This window comes from Emys orbicularis, chromosome 11, assembly GCF_028017835.1.
Source record: "Emys orbicularis isolate rEmyOrb1 chromosome 11, rEmyOrb1.hap1, whole genome shotgun sequence".
NCBI lineage: Eukaryota > Metazoa > Chordata > Testudines > Emydidae > Emys > Emys orbicularis.
In genome coordinates this window covers 80,356,238-80,371,967 of record NC_088693.1, presented here as the reverse complement: position 1 = coordinate 80,371,967, position 15,730 = coordinate 80,356,238, and the positions used below count along the sequence as shown (strand labels likewise).

General features: G+C 55.3%; 1 protein-coding gene across 1 annotated transcript; it reads left to right on the top strand.

The window, feature by feature from the left end:
• Positions 1-5,857: 5,857 nt before the first annotated feature.
• On the top strand, positions 5,858-9,903 carry LOC135885264 (antigen-presenting glycoprotein CD1d-like). The gene is made up of 6 exons (XM_065412890.1): positions 5,858-5,975; positions 6,459-6,737; positions 7,859-8,140; positions 8,467-8,763; positions 9,682-9,781; positions 9,864-9,903. Exons 1-6 carry the CDS (start codon positions 5,927-5,929, stop codon positions 9,901-9,903), a joined length of 1,047 nt encoding a protein of 348 aa, XP_065268962.1. The 5' UTR covers positions 5,858-5,926.
• The last annotated feature ends 5,827 nt before the right edge of the window (positions 9,904-15,730 follow it).

Sequence of the window (15,730 nt, the reverse complement as noted above, 5' to 3'; positions counted from 1 at the left end):
TGGGCTGAGCTTGGAGATGCCATGTTTTCCAGCTTGCTGCCTCTGCCTGCAGTGATGCCGCCGAATTAATTGCTGAGTGGTGGGAAAGTGTCCTACTGTGGCAGAAGAAATAAGGCAGCCCTGCCCAGAACCTTCGGCAGAGGATTACAGATTACCTCCAGGAAAGTTCCTCGAGAGCTCTGGAGGATTCATGGGACATCCCCGTGTGCAGAAACAAACTGGGGGTGTGGCAGGGAATGAGAAGTGGATAACCAGGAGTGGTAGAGGGGTTATTTCACTGTCATTTGTAACACAAATAAAGAATAGAAGATGTGTCCCTGCAACAGTAATGCAAACTGCACATTTACCAGAGGTTCCTTCCCCGGAATCACACTGGCTCGCCCGTGCTGGAGCGTTGGGGCTGGCTGGACTGCTCCAGGGTTAAAAACTGCTCCAGGCTCACCATGGCTGGATTCCCTGGTCGCCTGTCCCCCATTCCCCTCCTCCTCCAACCCCTCAGCCGCACGGCTGACCTTGGCCCATGACTCCAACTCCTCTGATGTGTCCACAGGGCCCTTGGTGGTGGAGGTGGGGTCACAGCAGAGCATGCAGCTCCTTGTAAAAGCAGCATGTCTGCCACAGTGGCACTACTGCGAGTCCCTGTCGCAGCCTTTCTCCCCCAGCCACGCCATGAGCGATCTGCTCATAGATAGCCCCATTGCTATGGCTGGATGGGAGCTCTGCCTGCACAGACTTCTCCCCACAGAGCTGGGAGAGCCACCGCCTTCGGTGTACTCCAGATAGGAGCACAGTTGGAGCATGGAGCCGGCATGCTCAGCTGGGCAGTTGCTAGGTGAGCCAAGCAAACAGGAAATGGAATTTCAAAAATGTGCAGGCCTTTAACAGGGGAGAGGCATGTTCCTATGTTCCTGGCCACCAAGAAGCAGAGTTCAAGACGGTGACCAGAGTGGTCACGGTGGGGCATTGTGGGACACATCCCAGAGGCCACTAAAGTCAACGTAAGTAACACAGGGTCTACACTGGCACTGCATCCACCCAACATTACTACAACGACATAAGCGCTACCCTACCTCTCGTGCAGGAGGAGTTATGTCGGCGCAGTGGGTGACTGACTTTGGCGGAAGCAGCATTGTAGTGTAGACGCTGACATAATTAGGTTGATTCAAGCCGCCTTGTGTCAACCCAACTCTCTAGTATAGACCTGTCCTTTGATTTTGGCAGTAAGCTTGTCCGAATGAAGATCATCACTGAAATGTGTCATAGAAAATGTGTAGCCTAAATAAAAAGCTATGAAATTACAATATAAAAGAAGAAATATACATAATTTAGTAGGAGGAATAGCACAGTGGTTTGAGCATTGGCCTACTAAACCCAGGGTTGGGAGTTCAATCCTTGAGGGGGCCATTTAGGGATCTGGGGCAAAAATCTTCCTGGGGATTGGTCCTGCTTTGAGCAGGGGGTTGGACTAGATGACCTCCTGAGGTCTCTTTCAACCCTAATATTCTATGATCTATGTATGCAACAAATGAAGTAACAGAAGAATAGAGTGTACACCTCAGCATTTGCAAGAAGGTGGATTATTTACAGAAGGGTTAATACATTTCCAATTATAAAACCGGGAGGGGGTATTAGGGGAAATCATGTGTTACTGGAAGTTCAAAATAGTATTAAATGTTATAGGAATGTACAACCATTTTAGGTATATCGATTCTTTGGAAGTAACAGCTAAAGTATGAAGTTAGTGGATGATAAAAGCCCAGAGACAAAAAAGCAAATTAAAAGAACCCGAAATATATTTATTTATTTATTTAATTTCATGACGTTTGGGTGTGTAACTCACGTTTTTTTTAATGCTTGTGGTTGTCAGTGTATTTTGGGGTTGTAGATCTATATTAACTAAATATTATAGTAGAAATTGACTGTTGAGAAGGTTTTCCTACAAGATAGTATAATGCCCTTAGGACCAGATTTTCAAAGGGTCTCTAGTGGGATTTTCAAAAGCAACTAGGTGCTTTCAGCCTTTAAAAATCTGGCCTGTGGCGAATATTTGGGAACCACGTTCACCACAGAAGTGGTGACACTTTCTTCAAGCACTAGGATGTCGGATAGCGAGACAAAATAATAGTTGACAAATGCAAGCTGTATTAGCTGATCAAAGGCAACTGAAGAAGTTTTGACAGCAACCCAGGAAATCAGTCAGCCGTGGTGAGATATGAACCCAAAGAATACACACGTGTATGAAAACAAAGGGGAAAAAAACCCAAAATTTTAAAATTAAAATTATCCCAACCGAAACAAGAAGTGCTCTCCTAGAAACACTGTGAGATGGGGGTGCTGAAGTGGCTCGCAACTATTAATATTTTCAATGACGGTTGGCTATTAAAATATAAATTCAATAGCGCCGTGGCCTCCATCTGCATTATATTAATGAAGGTAAACGATGAAGTGCAAAGAGTAATAAAAATAACATTTAAAAAACATATAATGTAAAGCCTGGACTCTACAGTTACAGTGGATTACAAGACAAAGGCAATCCAGTTATTTTTGTAACTGCTGCAGCCCATCTGGGGGCCCTGTTACCCCCTCTGCCCCTCCAGTCATGGGGCTAGCCCCCCCCCCCCCCGTCTAGCAGCCTGTACCCCATTCTCAACCCTGGCTTCTGCACCCTGTCCCTGATTGCTCCTTGGCCCCTTTCCTTCCCCTGCTGCTTCCTGTTTGCCTCCCTGTGCAGTCAGACTGGCCCCAGCACAGCCTCTGCCCCCCGGCTCCTATTTGCCCACCTCCTACTCTGCACCCTTTAACCCCCGTGAATGCAACCGGAGCACAATTCCCATCCCAGTGGCTTCGATGCATGTTACTGAGCATGCTTCCTGCGCGTGGTGCACATGCTCACACACAGCAAAGTAGCAAATGTGCTGGACAGAGTGTAACACTGCACTGGGGAGCGCCAGGTGGAGAGTATTAAATCACTCCCTATAGGCATAGGCGCCGACTTCTAATGGCGCCGGTGGGTGCTCGACCCCTGCCCCGCCCCCGCCCCGACTCCACCCCGACCCCACCCTGCCCCCATTCCACCCCCTTTCCCCAAATCCCTGCCCCAGCCCCGCCTCTTCCCCCCTCCCTCCCGGAGATTGCTACAGCTGTTTGGCGGCGGGAAGCGCTGGGAGGGAGGCGGAGGAGGGGGACACGGCACGCTCAGGGGAGGAGACAGAGGTGGAGGTGGGGGGGGGGGCTTGGCTGCCAGTGGGTGTCCTGTCTGTTACTACTTGAAACCACTTAAATCCTACTTTCTGTATTTAATAAATTCACTTTTTACTTATTAATTAACCCAGGGTATGTATTAATACCTGGGGGGGGGGGGGGGGGGAAACAGCTGCGCATCTCTCTCTATCAGTGATATAGAGGGCAAACAATTTATGAGTTTACCCTGTAAAACGGATTTATTTGGGTTTAGGCCCCGTTGGGTGTTGGGCATCTGAGTGTTAAAGACAGGAACACTTCTGTTAGCTGCTTTCAGTTAAGTCTGCAGTTTTGGGGCACGTGGTTCAGACCCTGGGTCTGTGTTGGAGCAGATGGGTGAGTCTGGCTCAGTAAGACAGGGTGCTGGGGCCCTGAGCTGCCAGGGAAAGCAGGAGCAGAAGTAGTCTTCGCACATCAGTTGGCAGCTCCCAAGGGGGTTTCTGTGATCCAACCTGTCACACCCCCCGCCCCCAGAACCACCCTGCCACACATGGGGTCCCTCCCAGCATACGCCGATTTGCACCTGGAACCAACCGGGGATTGTCATTGCATGTCACTGTTGTCATGAGATGAGCCTGAGCCACCACAGCACTGAGGAGCCACCCTACAATAACAAACCAGCCAGTCCACACCCCAGTGACCCCCAGCAACCCTACAATAACAAACCAGCCAGTCCACACCCCACTGATCCCCAGCAACCCTACAATAACAAACCAGCCAGTCCACAGCCCCAGCGCTCCCCAGCAACCCTACAATAACAAACCAGCCTGTCCACACTCCAGTGACCCACAGCAACCCTACAATAACAAACCAGTGAGTCCACACCCCAGTGACCCCCAGCAACCCTACAATAACCACCCAGCCTGTCCACACTCCAGTGATCCCCAGCAACCCTACAATAACAAACCAGCCTGTCCACACCCCAGTGCTCCCCAGCAACCCTACAATAACAAACCAGCCAGTCCACAGCCCAGCGCTCCCCAGCAACCCTACAATAACAAACCAGCCTGTCCACAGCCCAGCGCTCCCCAGCAACCCTACAATAACAAACCAGCCAGTCCACACCCCAGTGACCCCCAGCAACGCTACAATAACAAACCAGCCTGTCCACACCCCAGTGACCCCCAGCAACCCTACAATAACAAACCAGCCTGTCCACACCCCAGCGCTCCCAAGCAACCCTACAATAACAAACCAGCCAGTCCACACCCCAGTGACCCCCAGCAACCCTACAATAACAAACCAGCCAGTCCACACCCCAGTGACCCCCAGCAACCCTACAATAACAAACCAGCCTGTCCACACCCCAGTGACCCCCAGCAACCCTACAATAACAAACCAGCTAGTCCACACCCCAGTGATCTCCAGCAACCCTACAATAACAACCCAGCCTGTCCACAACCCAGTGCTCCCCAACAGCCCTACAATAACAAACCAGCCAGTCCATACCCCAGTGACCCCCAGCAACCCTACAATAACAAACCATCCAGTCCACACCCCAGTGACCCCCAGCAACCCTACAATAACAAACCAGCCAATCCACACCCCAGTGACCCCCAGCAACCCTACAATAACAAACCAGCCAGTCCACACCCCAGTGACCCCCAGCAACCCTACAATAACAAACCAGCCAGTCCACAGCCCCTGCACTCAGGGTGTCAGCTGGGCCCTCTCACACCCTCAGTTTACAATTGGCCCCTCCCTCCTTGTGCTCTCCGAGGCTGTTGGCGCCTCATGCTGCCTCCCCACCCATTTCCCACCCTTTTCCCTCACTCCCTCCTGCTGCCTCGGTTGGCACCACCCAGCGACGAATGGCGCTAACACAGCGACACAGTACGAGGGGGCGGGGTCACAGAGTGGGAGGGGCTAATGAGCGGGAGGGTGGGGCAGAGAGGGGAGAGGGCTAATAGGAAAGAGGGCAGGGAGGGAGGGGCTAATGAGTGATGGGAGGGGAAGGGGCTATTGGGAGAGGGAGCGGCAGGTGGGGGCATTGGAATGGAGGAGCAGTGAGGGGAGGGGCTATTGCAATGGGGAGGGACTTATGGGAGGGTGGGGAGGGTCTATTGGGAGAGGGAGGGGTCGGCAGGGAGGGACGTTGGGAGAGAGAGGGGCAGGCAGGTAGAGGGAGGGGCCACTGGGAGGGAGGGCAGATGGGGGGGGGCTCTGCCCTCCCTTCCACTCTGTCTCTTCACCCCGATCTCCCCCATCACTTGGGGGCAGCCAGGCCCAGCCCCACAGTGCAGGCCTGTCACTGCAGTGGGAGTGGGGGCGGACTCCCTCTCCATCCCCCCGAACCGCCCCTCCACGCTAGGCCAAGTTTGGCTGCAGTGCCAGGGCAGAGGGTGCTGCTGTGGGCAGAGCCCCTGGGCAGGGTGAGGAGCAGGACGCTGGCCACGCATGCGAGCCCTGCGTCCCGGCCTAGTTTGCCTACGTGCGGATCCGGCCCTAGTTCTGACCCTGCCGCCGGGGATCCCCCCCCGCGCTGCCGTCGCTCCCCGACTGCCTCTGCCCTGATTGGCTGGGGCTGGCAGCTGCGGGCACAGAGCTGAGCAGAGACAGACAAAGAGAGAAGTTGGTGGCGAGGCTTGTGGCCTGGGGAGGAACCGACAGCCTGTGGGCGACCCTGGGCCCCTCGTCCCGCTGCCCTGACACCTGCCAGAGCCGGGATCCCGCTTCCCCTGCCTGGATGCTGCTCCCTCTGCTGCTCCTCCCCTGGGCATGGGGGGCCCTGGCCGGTAAGTGGGGACCCCTCCCTGCCCTTTTCGCTACTGGGGGGGGGGGGTTTGTGCATGATATGATGCCAGGGCCAGGGTGGGGCAGCACCACATAAGAACATAAGAACGGCCAGACTGGGTCAGACCAAAGGTCCATCTAGCCCAGTGTCCTGTCTGCCAACAACGGCCAATGCCAGGTGCCCCAGAGGGAATGAACAGAATGAGTAATCATCCAGTGACCCATCCCCTGTCGCTCATTCCCAGCTTCTGGCAAACAGAGACTAGGGACACATCCCTGCCCATCCCGGCTAACAGCCACTGATGGACCTGTCCTCCATGAACTTCTCTAGCACTAGTGACCCTTGCTGGGGTGCAAGAGGAGGGGGGAGGCAGGTTAGGGTTCAGCAGGAAACCCTGGAGCTGGGGAGCATTAACGAGACTGAGACGCCTTAATCTCTCCTCACCCGCTTTGTCCTCCCCTTGTTTCCTCTCCCCTCCCCCCAGCCTCCCCTCCTGTCCCCCCAGGGTCTCTCACCCTCCGGCTGCTCAAAACCACTGTCTTCCACAACGCCAGTTCTAGGAACGTGGAGGGGTTGGCCCTGGTGGGCGACCTGGAGACCCACTCCATGAATTGCAGAACCTGCGAGATCCGCTTCCTGCAGCCCTGGGCCCAGCAGGGCCTGACCCCGAAGCAGTGGCAGGACCTGGAGACAGTGCTCCATGACTATCTGTCCAAATTCATCCTTCTTATGAACAAAGTGGTTAAGGCTGAAGACGAGCACTGTGAGTATGGAGCGGTCCCCACACCCAATAGGGAACTGAGAACCGACACACTCACTGCAGTACCTGAGTGTGTCCTGACAGGGTGGATCGGGGGCAAGACAGCCAGTTCCTGGCCCTTAGGCTGAATGGAGCCGGTGTGCCCTAGAAGGGAATGGCCCCATTACCCATTCTCCACCCTGCTGAGCCAGTCCCCCAGCTCTGCAGCCAGATTATAGCCTGTACACACTAGATGGGAAAAGCCCCGTGTCCCATCCCCTGACCCTGTTTTTCACAGCCATGTGCCCTACCAAAGGCCTTTGTTGAACCAGGGCATGGGCATGGGAGAGAACCCAGCACAGCTCTTCTCAGCCCAGTGTCTGGAGCACTAAAAGCAGGTCCTCAGGCGAGACTTTCTCTCAGGAACCCCTTACCCACCTGCCCCCAAATTTGCACCACAACGTCTCCCCTGCACCTTGGTGGGGCAGAGCTAGTCTCATGGCAATCTGCCTGGGCAGGTGCGTTTCACGACAGAGTGACAGCCGGCCCTGTGATCACAGCTCACAGCCGCAGGAACCGCTCGGTGACAGGGCTTGGACCTGTCAGGGACCTGACAGGGCTTGGAGGACGGATGCTCCTGGGGCTCAGAGGTTTCTGCCTCTCCAGCTGAGTGAGTGTGCGACTCAGTGTGTCATGCCCAGGGATGTAAGCTTATTGAGGCTTGGGGCCATAATTTTCTCTAGTCTAGAGCATCACAAATCACTTTTTAAAAAAAGTAATATTTAAAAGGCAGGTGATTTGGGTGGGGGTCTGTATCTCAGAAAACCCATGACCAAGGGACCCCAAATTTGCACCACAACCTCTGTCTAAGGCCCCGATATAGTGCAGCGATTTCTGAGCCAATCTGACTATGTGTGTGGACCTCAGAGCACTTTGAAAACATCAGCTCTAAACAGAAACCGCAATGTGCCCTTAACTCCATCCAGAACCGCCCCACAATCCCGCTGCCATCTTGTGGGCAAACATCCTCATTCCACCTGACATTATGTCTTTATTCCCCCGTCTTTCTATTTCTGCCCCCTACCTCTGGCCCCTCGGTGACCTCCTAATGGCCTGTCCTCATTGCCCTGCCGTTCTTGTTCCAGACCCCTTTGTCATCCAGGCCTCCATCGGCTGCGAGCTCCACCCCAACGGCACCTCACGGCACTTCTGTGACGCCGCGGTGAATGGGGAGGATTTCATCAGCTTCAATGTGGACGAGGGCACCTGGGTCGCTCAGCACTGGCGTAAGCTGGCCCTCAACTCACGGGACTTTCTTAACCAGGATAAGGGCACGATTGCCATGGCTCAGTTTCTCCTAAGAACAACGTGTGTCAATGAGCTCAAGAGCTTTGTCCAGTACGGGAAAGAGTCTCTGGCGAGACAAGGTGAGGCTGGACACCGCTCCCCGCTCACTGAGATGCAGCCACTTCTGGGGTGGGCTTTTTAAACAGGGACTCCTTGTGTTGTGTACAAATGCAGCTCTATCTGGGCTGGAGCGCAGTAGTGATTTCACAGCCGCACCGCACAGCAGTTTAAGACAGGAAGTGAAGGGGGTTCCGTCAGCAATGGTAACTGCGGTATTGGGGTCTGGCCAGGACAGCGGGGCCAACGCCTGACCCTGGGGAATGGAGCTGGGCTTGGCTAGTGAGTCCCTGAGGCTCAGGCTGAATCGTCCCCTCTCTCCCGCCCCATCTCTCTCCTCCTGTCTCAGAGCGGCCGGTCGCCGTGGTGTTTGCCCGGGCGCCTCCCCCAGCCGGGACCCCCGCGCCGGTACTGCTGGTTTGCCGGGTCACCGGTTTCTACCCCCGGCCCGTCCGCGTGGCCTGGCTGCAGGACGGGGAGGAGGTGGGGCCGGGCGGGCGGCTGAACTCCAGCGGGATCCTGCCCAACGCGGACCTGACCTACCAGCTGCGCAGCTCCCTGGCCGTGGGGCCGGGCGCCGGGCACAGCTACGCCTGCCGGGTGCAGCACAGCAGCCTGGGGGGCCGGAGCCTGCTGATCCCCTGGGGTAGGTGCACGTCCGGGGGGGGGGGGGCGTCGTGGTCTCTGGGGGCTTTTCCTGCACATCTCAAGCAGGGCAGGGTCCAGGCAGTGGGCCTGGGGAGAGGAAGGCAGAGCGGGTGTGTGGGGTGTGTGGGGATGGATCGGGGGGAGCAGGGTGGAGGAGCTGAGGGGAATGGGACAGGACTGGCACAGGAGGAGCAGGGTGCGGGCTGAGGGGAGAGGTAATGGGATGGGGTGGAGAGAGCTGTATGGAGTGTGGCAGAGGGGAGACAATGGGGCAGGGCTGGGGGGGTTGGGGAGAGAGGCAGGAGTCCAGAGGCAATCGGACAGAGGGGACTAGGACTGGTATGCAGGAAGGCTGAGGGGGTGGGAATGTGTGGGGAGCAGTGAGGGTGGGACAATGGAGGACAATGAGGGGAAAGGGTTAGGGTAGGAGCATCTGCGAACAGTGGGAGTGGGACAGTGAGGAAGGCAGAGGGAACAGGGCTGGGTGGGGGGCTGAGGGCAGTGGGTCGGGTGGGGGCAGCAGGGGGGACTGAGGGGGAGGCTGAGGGAACAGGGTCAGGGTGGGGGGCTGAGGGCAGTGGGTCGGGTGGGGGCAGCAGGGTGGATAGTTGTGGAGGCCGTGGGAACAGGACTGGGGTAGGACAGGGCTGAGGACACTGGGTTGGGGTAGGAAAAGGAGTTGGGACTGTGGTGGAGACTCGGGGAACAGGGTTAGGGTAGGGGACAGCTGAGGGCAGTGGGTCAGGGTGGGGGGAGCAGGGCGGACCGTGGGGGAGGCTGAGGAACAGCGGTGGGGTGTGGCAGGGCAGATGGCAGTGGGCCAGGGTAAGGAGATGGGGGGACTGCAGGGGAGGCCTTGGGAACAGGGTCCATACTCCTGCGCCCGTTCCCAGCGCATCACCCCTGTGTGTTACAGGGCACAGCAGGCCCTGGGGCCCCGGCCTGGCCGTGGGCATCACCCTGGGGGCTCTGGCTGTAGCCGCCGTGGCCGTGGTGCTGTGGTGGAGAATGCGCAGGTGAGTCCTCTCCCTCTCCGGGTTGGGGGTGGGGGTGGGGCCGTTACACCCCCTAACCCATCCCCTCTGCTTCTCCTTCCAGGGGCCACCAGGACGTCCCACCAGAGGAGCCCAGAGCCTGAGGATGCAGCACCGGCCCAGGTGTGGGGCTCGGCCCCTCTCCTGGGGACATGGACCTGGGGGCTGAATCCACACCTGGCTCCAGAGCTGAGGGCCCTGAGGCTCCCACTGGGTCGGGGCCCTGGGAGATCGGGGCCCTGGGAGGTCGGGGCCCTGGGAGATCGGGGCCCTGGGAGATCTGGGCACTGGGAGATCGGGGCACTGGGAGATCGGGGACTGGGAGATCTGGGCACTGGGAGATCGGGGCCCTGGGAGATCGGGGCCCTGGGAGATCGGGGCACCGGGAGATCGGGGCCCTGGGAGATCGGGGCCCTGGGAGATCTGGGCACTGGGAGATCGGGGCACTGGGAGATCGGGGCACTGGGAGATCGGGGACTGGGAGATCTGGGCACTGGGAGATCAGGGCCCTGGGAGATCGGGGCCCTGGGAGATCGGGGCACCGGGAGATCGGGGCCCTGGGAGATCGGGGCCCTGGGAGATCTGGGCACTGGGAGATTGGGGCACTGGGAGATTGGGGCACTGGGAGATCTGGGCACTGGGAGATCGGGGCCCTGGGAGATCTGGGCCCTGGGAGATCTGGGCACTGGGAGATCGGGGCCCTGGGAGATCGGGGCCCTGGGAGATCTGGGCACTGGGAGATCGGGGCACTGGGAGATCGGGGCCCTGGGAGATCGGGGCCCTGGGAGATCGGGGCACCGGGTGGGGGGTGGGATTCTCACCCCGCACCCCCAGTGGTGTTCGTGCCAAGGACGCTAACACAGAAGGGCAGCAACGACCAAGGATAGTATAGACCCGTCCTTTGATTTTGGCAGTAAGCTTGTCAGAATGAAGATCATCACTGAAATATGTCATAAAAAATGTGTAGCCTAAATAAAAAGCTATGAAATTACAATATAAAAGAAGAAATATACATAATTTAGTAGGAGTGATAGCTCAGAGCATTGGCCTGCTAAACCCAGGGTTGTGAGCTCAATCCTTGAGGGGGCCACTTAGGGATCTGGGGCAAAAAAAATAGTTGGGGATTGGTCCTGCTTTGAGCAGGGGGTTGGACAAGATGACCTCCTGAGGTGCCTTCCAACTCTGATATTCTATGATCTATGTATGCAACAAATGCAGTAACAGAAGAATAGAGTGTACAACTCAGCATTTGCAAGATGGTGGATTATTTACAGAAGGATTAATACATTTCCAGTTATAAAACTGGGAGGGGGGATTAGGGGAAATCACGTGTTACTGGAAGTTCAAAATAGTATTAAATGTTATAGGAATGTACAACCATTTTAGGTATATCGATTCTTTGGAAGTAACAGCTAAAGTATGAAGTTAGTGGATGATAAAAGCCCAGAGACAAAAAAGCAAATTAAAAGAACCCAAAATTTATGTATTTATTTATTTAATTTCATGACGTTTGGGTGTGTAACTCACGGTTTTTTGAATTCTTGTGGTTGTCAGTGTATTTTGGGGTTGTAGATCTATATTAACTAAATATTATAGTAGAAATTGACTGTTGAGAAGGTTTTCCTACAAGATAGTATAATGCCCTTAGGACCAGATTTTCAAAGGGTCTCTAGTGGGATTTTCAAAAGCAGCTAGGTGCTTTCAGCCTTTAAAAATCTGGCCTGTGGCGAATATTTGGGAACCACGTTCACCACAGAAGTGGTAACACTTTCTTCAAGCACTAGGATGTCGGATAGCGAGACAAAATAATAGTTGACAAATGCAAGCCGTATTAGCTGATCAAAGGCAACTGAAGAAGTTTTGACAGCAACCCAGGAAATCAGTCAGCCGTGGTGAGATATGAACCCAAAGAATACACACGTGTATGAAAACAAAGGGGAAAAAAACCCAAAATTTTAAAATTAAAATTATCCCAACCGAAACAAGAAGTGCTCTCCTAGAAACACTGTGAGATGGGGGTGCTGAAGTGGCTCGCAACTATTAATATTTTCAATGACGGTTGGCTATTAAAATATAAATTCAATAGCGCCGTGGCCTCCATCTGCATTATATTAATGAAGGTAAACGATGAAGTGCAAAGAGTAATAAAAATAACATTTAAAAAACATATAATGTAAAGCCTGGACTCTACAGTTACAGTGGATTACAAGACAAAGGCAATCCAGTTATTTTTGTAACTGCTGCAGCCCATCTGGGGGACCTGTTACCCCCTCTGCCCCTCCAGTCATGGGGCTAGCCCCCCCCCCCGTCTAGCAGCCTGTACCCCATTCTCAACCCTGGCTTCTGCACCCTGTCCCTGATTGCTCCTTGGCCCCTTTCCTTCCCCTGCTGCTTCCTGTTTGCCTCCCTGTGCAGTCAGACTGGCCCCAGCACAGCCTCTGCCCCCCGGCTCCTATTTGCCCACCTCCTACTCTGCACCCTTTAACCCCCGTGAATGCAACCGGAGCACAATTCCCATCCCAGTGGCTTCGATGCATGTTACTGAGCATGCTTCCTGCGCGTGGTGCACATGCTCACACACAGCAAAGTAGCAAATGTGCTGGACAGAGTGTAACACTGCACTGGGGAGCGCCAGGTGGAGAGTATTAAATCACTCCCTATAGGCATAGGCGCCGACTTCTAATGGCGCCGGTGGGTGCTCGACCCCTGCCCCGCCCCCGCCCCGACTCCACCCCTGACCCCAACCTGCCCCCATTCCACCCCCTTTCCCCAAATCCCTGCCCCAGCCCCGCCTCTTCCCCCCTCCCTCCCGGAGATTGCTACAGCTGTTTGGCGGCGGGAAGCGCTGGGAGGGAGGCGGAGGAGGGGGACACGGCGCGCTCAGGGGAGGAGACAGAGGTGGAGGTGGGGGGGGGGAGCTTGGCTGCCAGTGGGTGCAGAGCACCCACTAATTTTGCCCCGTGGGTGCTCCAGCCCCAGAGCACCCACAGAGTCGGTGCCTATGCCTATAGGAATGTGCTACTTAGGGGGCACTGAGCATGCTCAGTAACATCTGCTGAAGCCACTGCCCTTATACCCACAGGATTCTGCTGACTGCTTTTGACAGGGGTTAAAAAGGGGCAGGGGGTGAATCAGAGCAGGGGGGTGGCCAGGGTCTGAGCAGGGGGCAGAAATTTACTGGTCTGGGGGGTCAAGCAGCTGGAGGCAGCATTAGGAGAGGGGCTAAAGGGAAATTCAGGGCTGTGGGGGGAGGAGATGGCGTTAAACCCAGGCGTGAGGCGCTGGCAGAGGGTGACAGAGGGAAAAACCCAGCACAGGCAGGGGCAGAGGGGGCAGCAGTTACCCTAGTGGCACTGAGACACCCGTGCTTGGCAAAAATAGGTTGTTGGGGGAGGGAGGGTGAGATGCTTGTTTATTTGTACGGGCACATGAACTGAGCATGCTCAGTACATCTGCTGAAGCCACTGCCCTTCCCCCTGCCCTAACTGGGCGTAGATGTATTAGCAGGAGTGTTGTGAGCAAGACACGAGAAGTAATTCTTCCGCTCTACTCCGCGCTGAGTAGGCCTCAACTGGAGTATTGGTTTCCGAGTGGTAGCCGGGTTAGTCTGTCTCAGCAAAAAGAACAAGGAGTACTTGTGGCACCTTGGAGGCTTTTGCGGTATTTTCCACTCCATGCATCCGATGAAGTGGGTTTTAGCCCACGAAAGCTTGTGCCCAAATAAACTGGAGTATTGTGTCCAGTTCTTGGTGCCACATTTCAGGAAAGATGTGGGCAAATTGGAGAAAGTCCAGAGAAGAGGGGAAAAAAAGGAAAAAAAAGATTAAAGGTCTAGAAAACATGACCTACGAGGGGAAATTGAAACATAACAGTTTTCAAGTATGTAAAAATCAAGTTGCAGTTTTTTACAATCTACACGTATCAATAACAGCTACAGATAGCACATTTCTACATGTAGCAATTTCAGACACACTATAGTACAAGGAAATGCTACCTGGAGGCATTTGCTACAACAGGTAGCAGTTTTATACAGTAACCGCATCTTACAGTCCAATATATCAGTAACTGCTACCAGTAGCACATTCCTACGGGGAACAGTTTAATATGCTACACCTGCCCCAGCCCTTCCCCTGGGGCTCCCCTCACCTGCAGGCAGAGCCCGGGGCTGCCCCAGGGGCTGGGTCCCCCCGGCCGGGCACAGAGGGGTCCGTGCTGGGCTCTCCCCGCAACCCCCCGCTGGGAGCAGCAGCAGCTCCACCCGGCTGGGAGCCCCAGCCCACAATGGAGCAGCAGCAGCAGCGTCTGACCCAGGAAGTCCAGCCCCGAGCACGCTGGGCAGACAGAGCCGCCTCCGCTCCCTTCGCAGCAGACAGAGCCAGAGCCCTCCAGCGTAGCGGCTCTCGGCCTGTCCGGACTCCTGCAGCCCTTCCCGGAGCCGGATCTGTCTGGCCTGGCCCAAGCGTCCCCTCAGCGAAAAACTCCTCACTTACCAAATCAGACAAAAGTGTCACGGTCACTGACACCGACAAATCGCGACTTTCTCCTTTTCACCCTAGAATTAGAACATCCATGGACTGGAATGTAAACCTGTCCTTGCAGTTCAGTGTATGCGATATAGAGCCCGGGGGGCTGCAGACTGTGCCTAGGATTCCCAAAGGGGTCTGCACCTCCATTCAAAATGTTTTAGGGGTCCACAAATGGAAAAAACCCACTGGCCTAGTCCCTGTTGCAAACCACTGGCCTAGTGCCTGCGCTGCTGGGGAAGGGTCAGGGGACCCCCCAGAGCCGTTCCTTTGATTCTGCTCTTTCACTGCAGCTGGGGGCCCTGGAGCGCCGTGACCCCGACAGTGTCAGCGGCACCATTTCAGTCTCAGGGCCCTTTTCAGGTGCTTGTAACATCCTCAAATGACTAGACGGGCCTGGAGTCTGCTACAGTCCGACAACCCCTATGTTCATCTTTCCAGTAGAGAGTCTCTCTGCCGGGGGAATTTGGTTTGCAAGTTTGATGGGAAAACTCTGTTGTGATGTAGGTTTGGGGAGAGGGCAGGAAAGAGTTACACATATGGGGGGGGGGGGGAATTGTTACATTGAGAGACTTAAAAGCTCAATAGGTTGAATTTATCCTAAAAGAATAAATATGTTGAAAACTAAGAGGTGACGTCATTTGAAGTATAGGTACCGTCACAGCGGGGAAATACTGGTTACCAAAGCACTCTTTAGTCTAGCAGTTCAAGGCCTCACAGGAACCCATAGCTGGAAGCTGAAGCCAACGAATGCGGATTAGAAATGAGGCCTCCATTTTCAGTCATGAAGATGATTAATCCCTTCTAGAACATTCTCAAATGCCCTTCTCGCCCTGACAGGCTGCAGAATAAAATCCTCATTTGCTCCAGTTTGTCCCATCCGTGGCGAGCCGAGGAAGGGAACTGGCTGCAGTGGAGCGGGTGGCTGTCGAGGAGATGGCCGTGTATTTCAACCAGGGGGAATGGGCTCTGCTGGACCCGGGTCAGAGAGCCCTGTACTGGGATGTCATACAGGAGAATTATGAGATTGTGACCTCGCTGGGTAAGAATCCCTCTTCCCTCGGGGATTAGACACTGGGGGGAGGGGGTCTGTGAAGCATAAGGGCAGGTGTCGCGGGGTGCCTGACAATGCCGGGAACCCCAGGAAGTGTCGCACAAGAACTCTGACAATAGCAGCAGAGACGTAAGGAAACCCCTGTGGTGCTTCGCGAATACGTCTTTGTGCTCCGGGGCCTCTTGGCTGGGTCGAGTCTTCATGAGTTCCTGCGGATGGGGCGTGATGGTCACTGCTGCTGCTTCTGCTTCACAGATTAGCAGGACTCTGTGTCTGCGGCTGAGCCCAGGTGGGACTCGAGCGGCTCCTCTGCCCCCCGGGCCTGTGGTGCGCAGGGCAGCTGGACGAACAGGA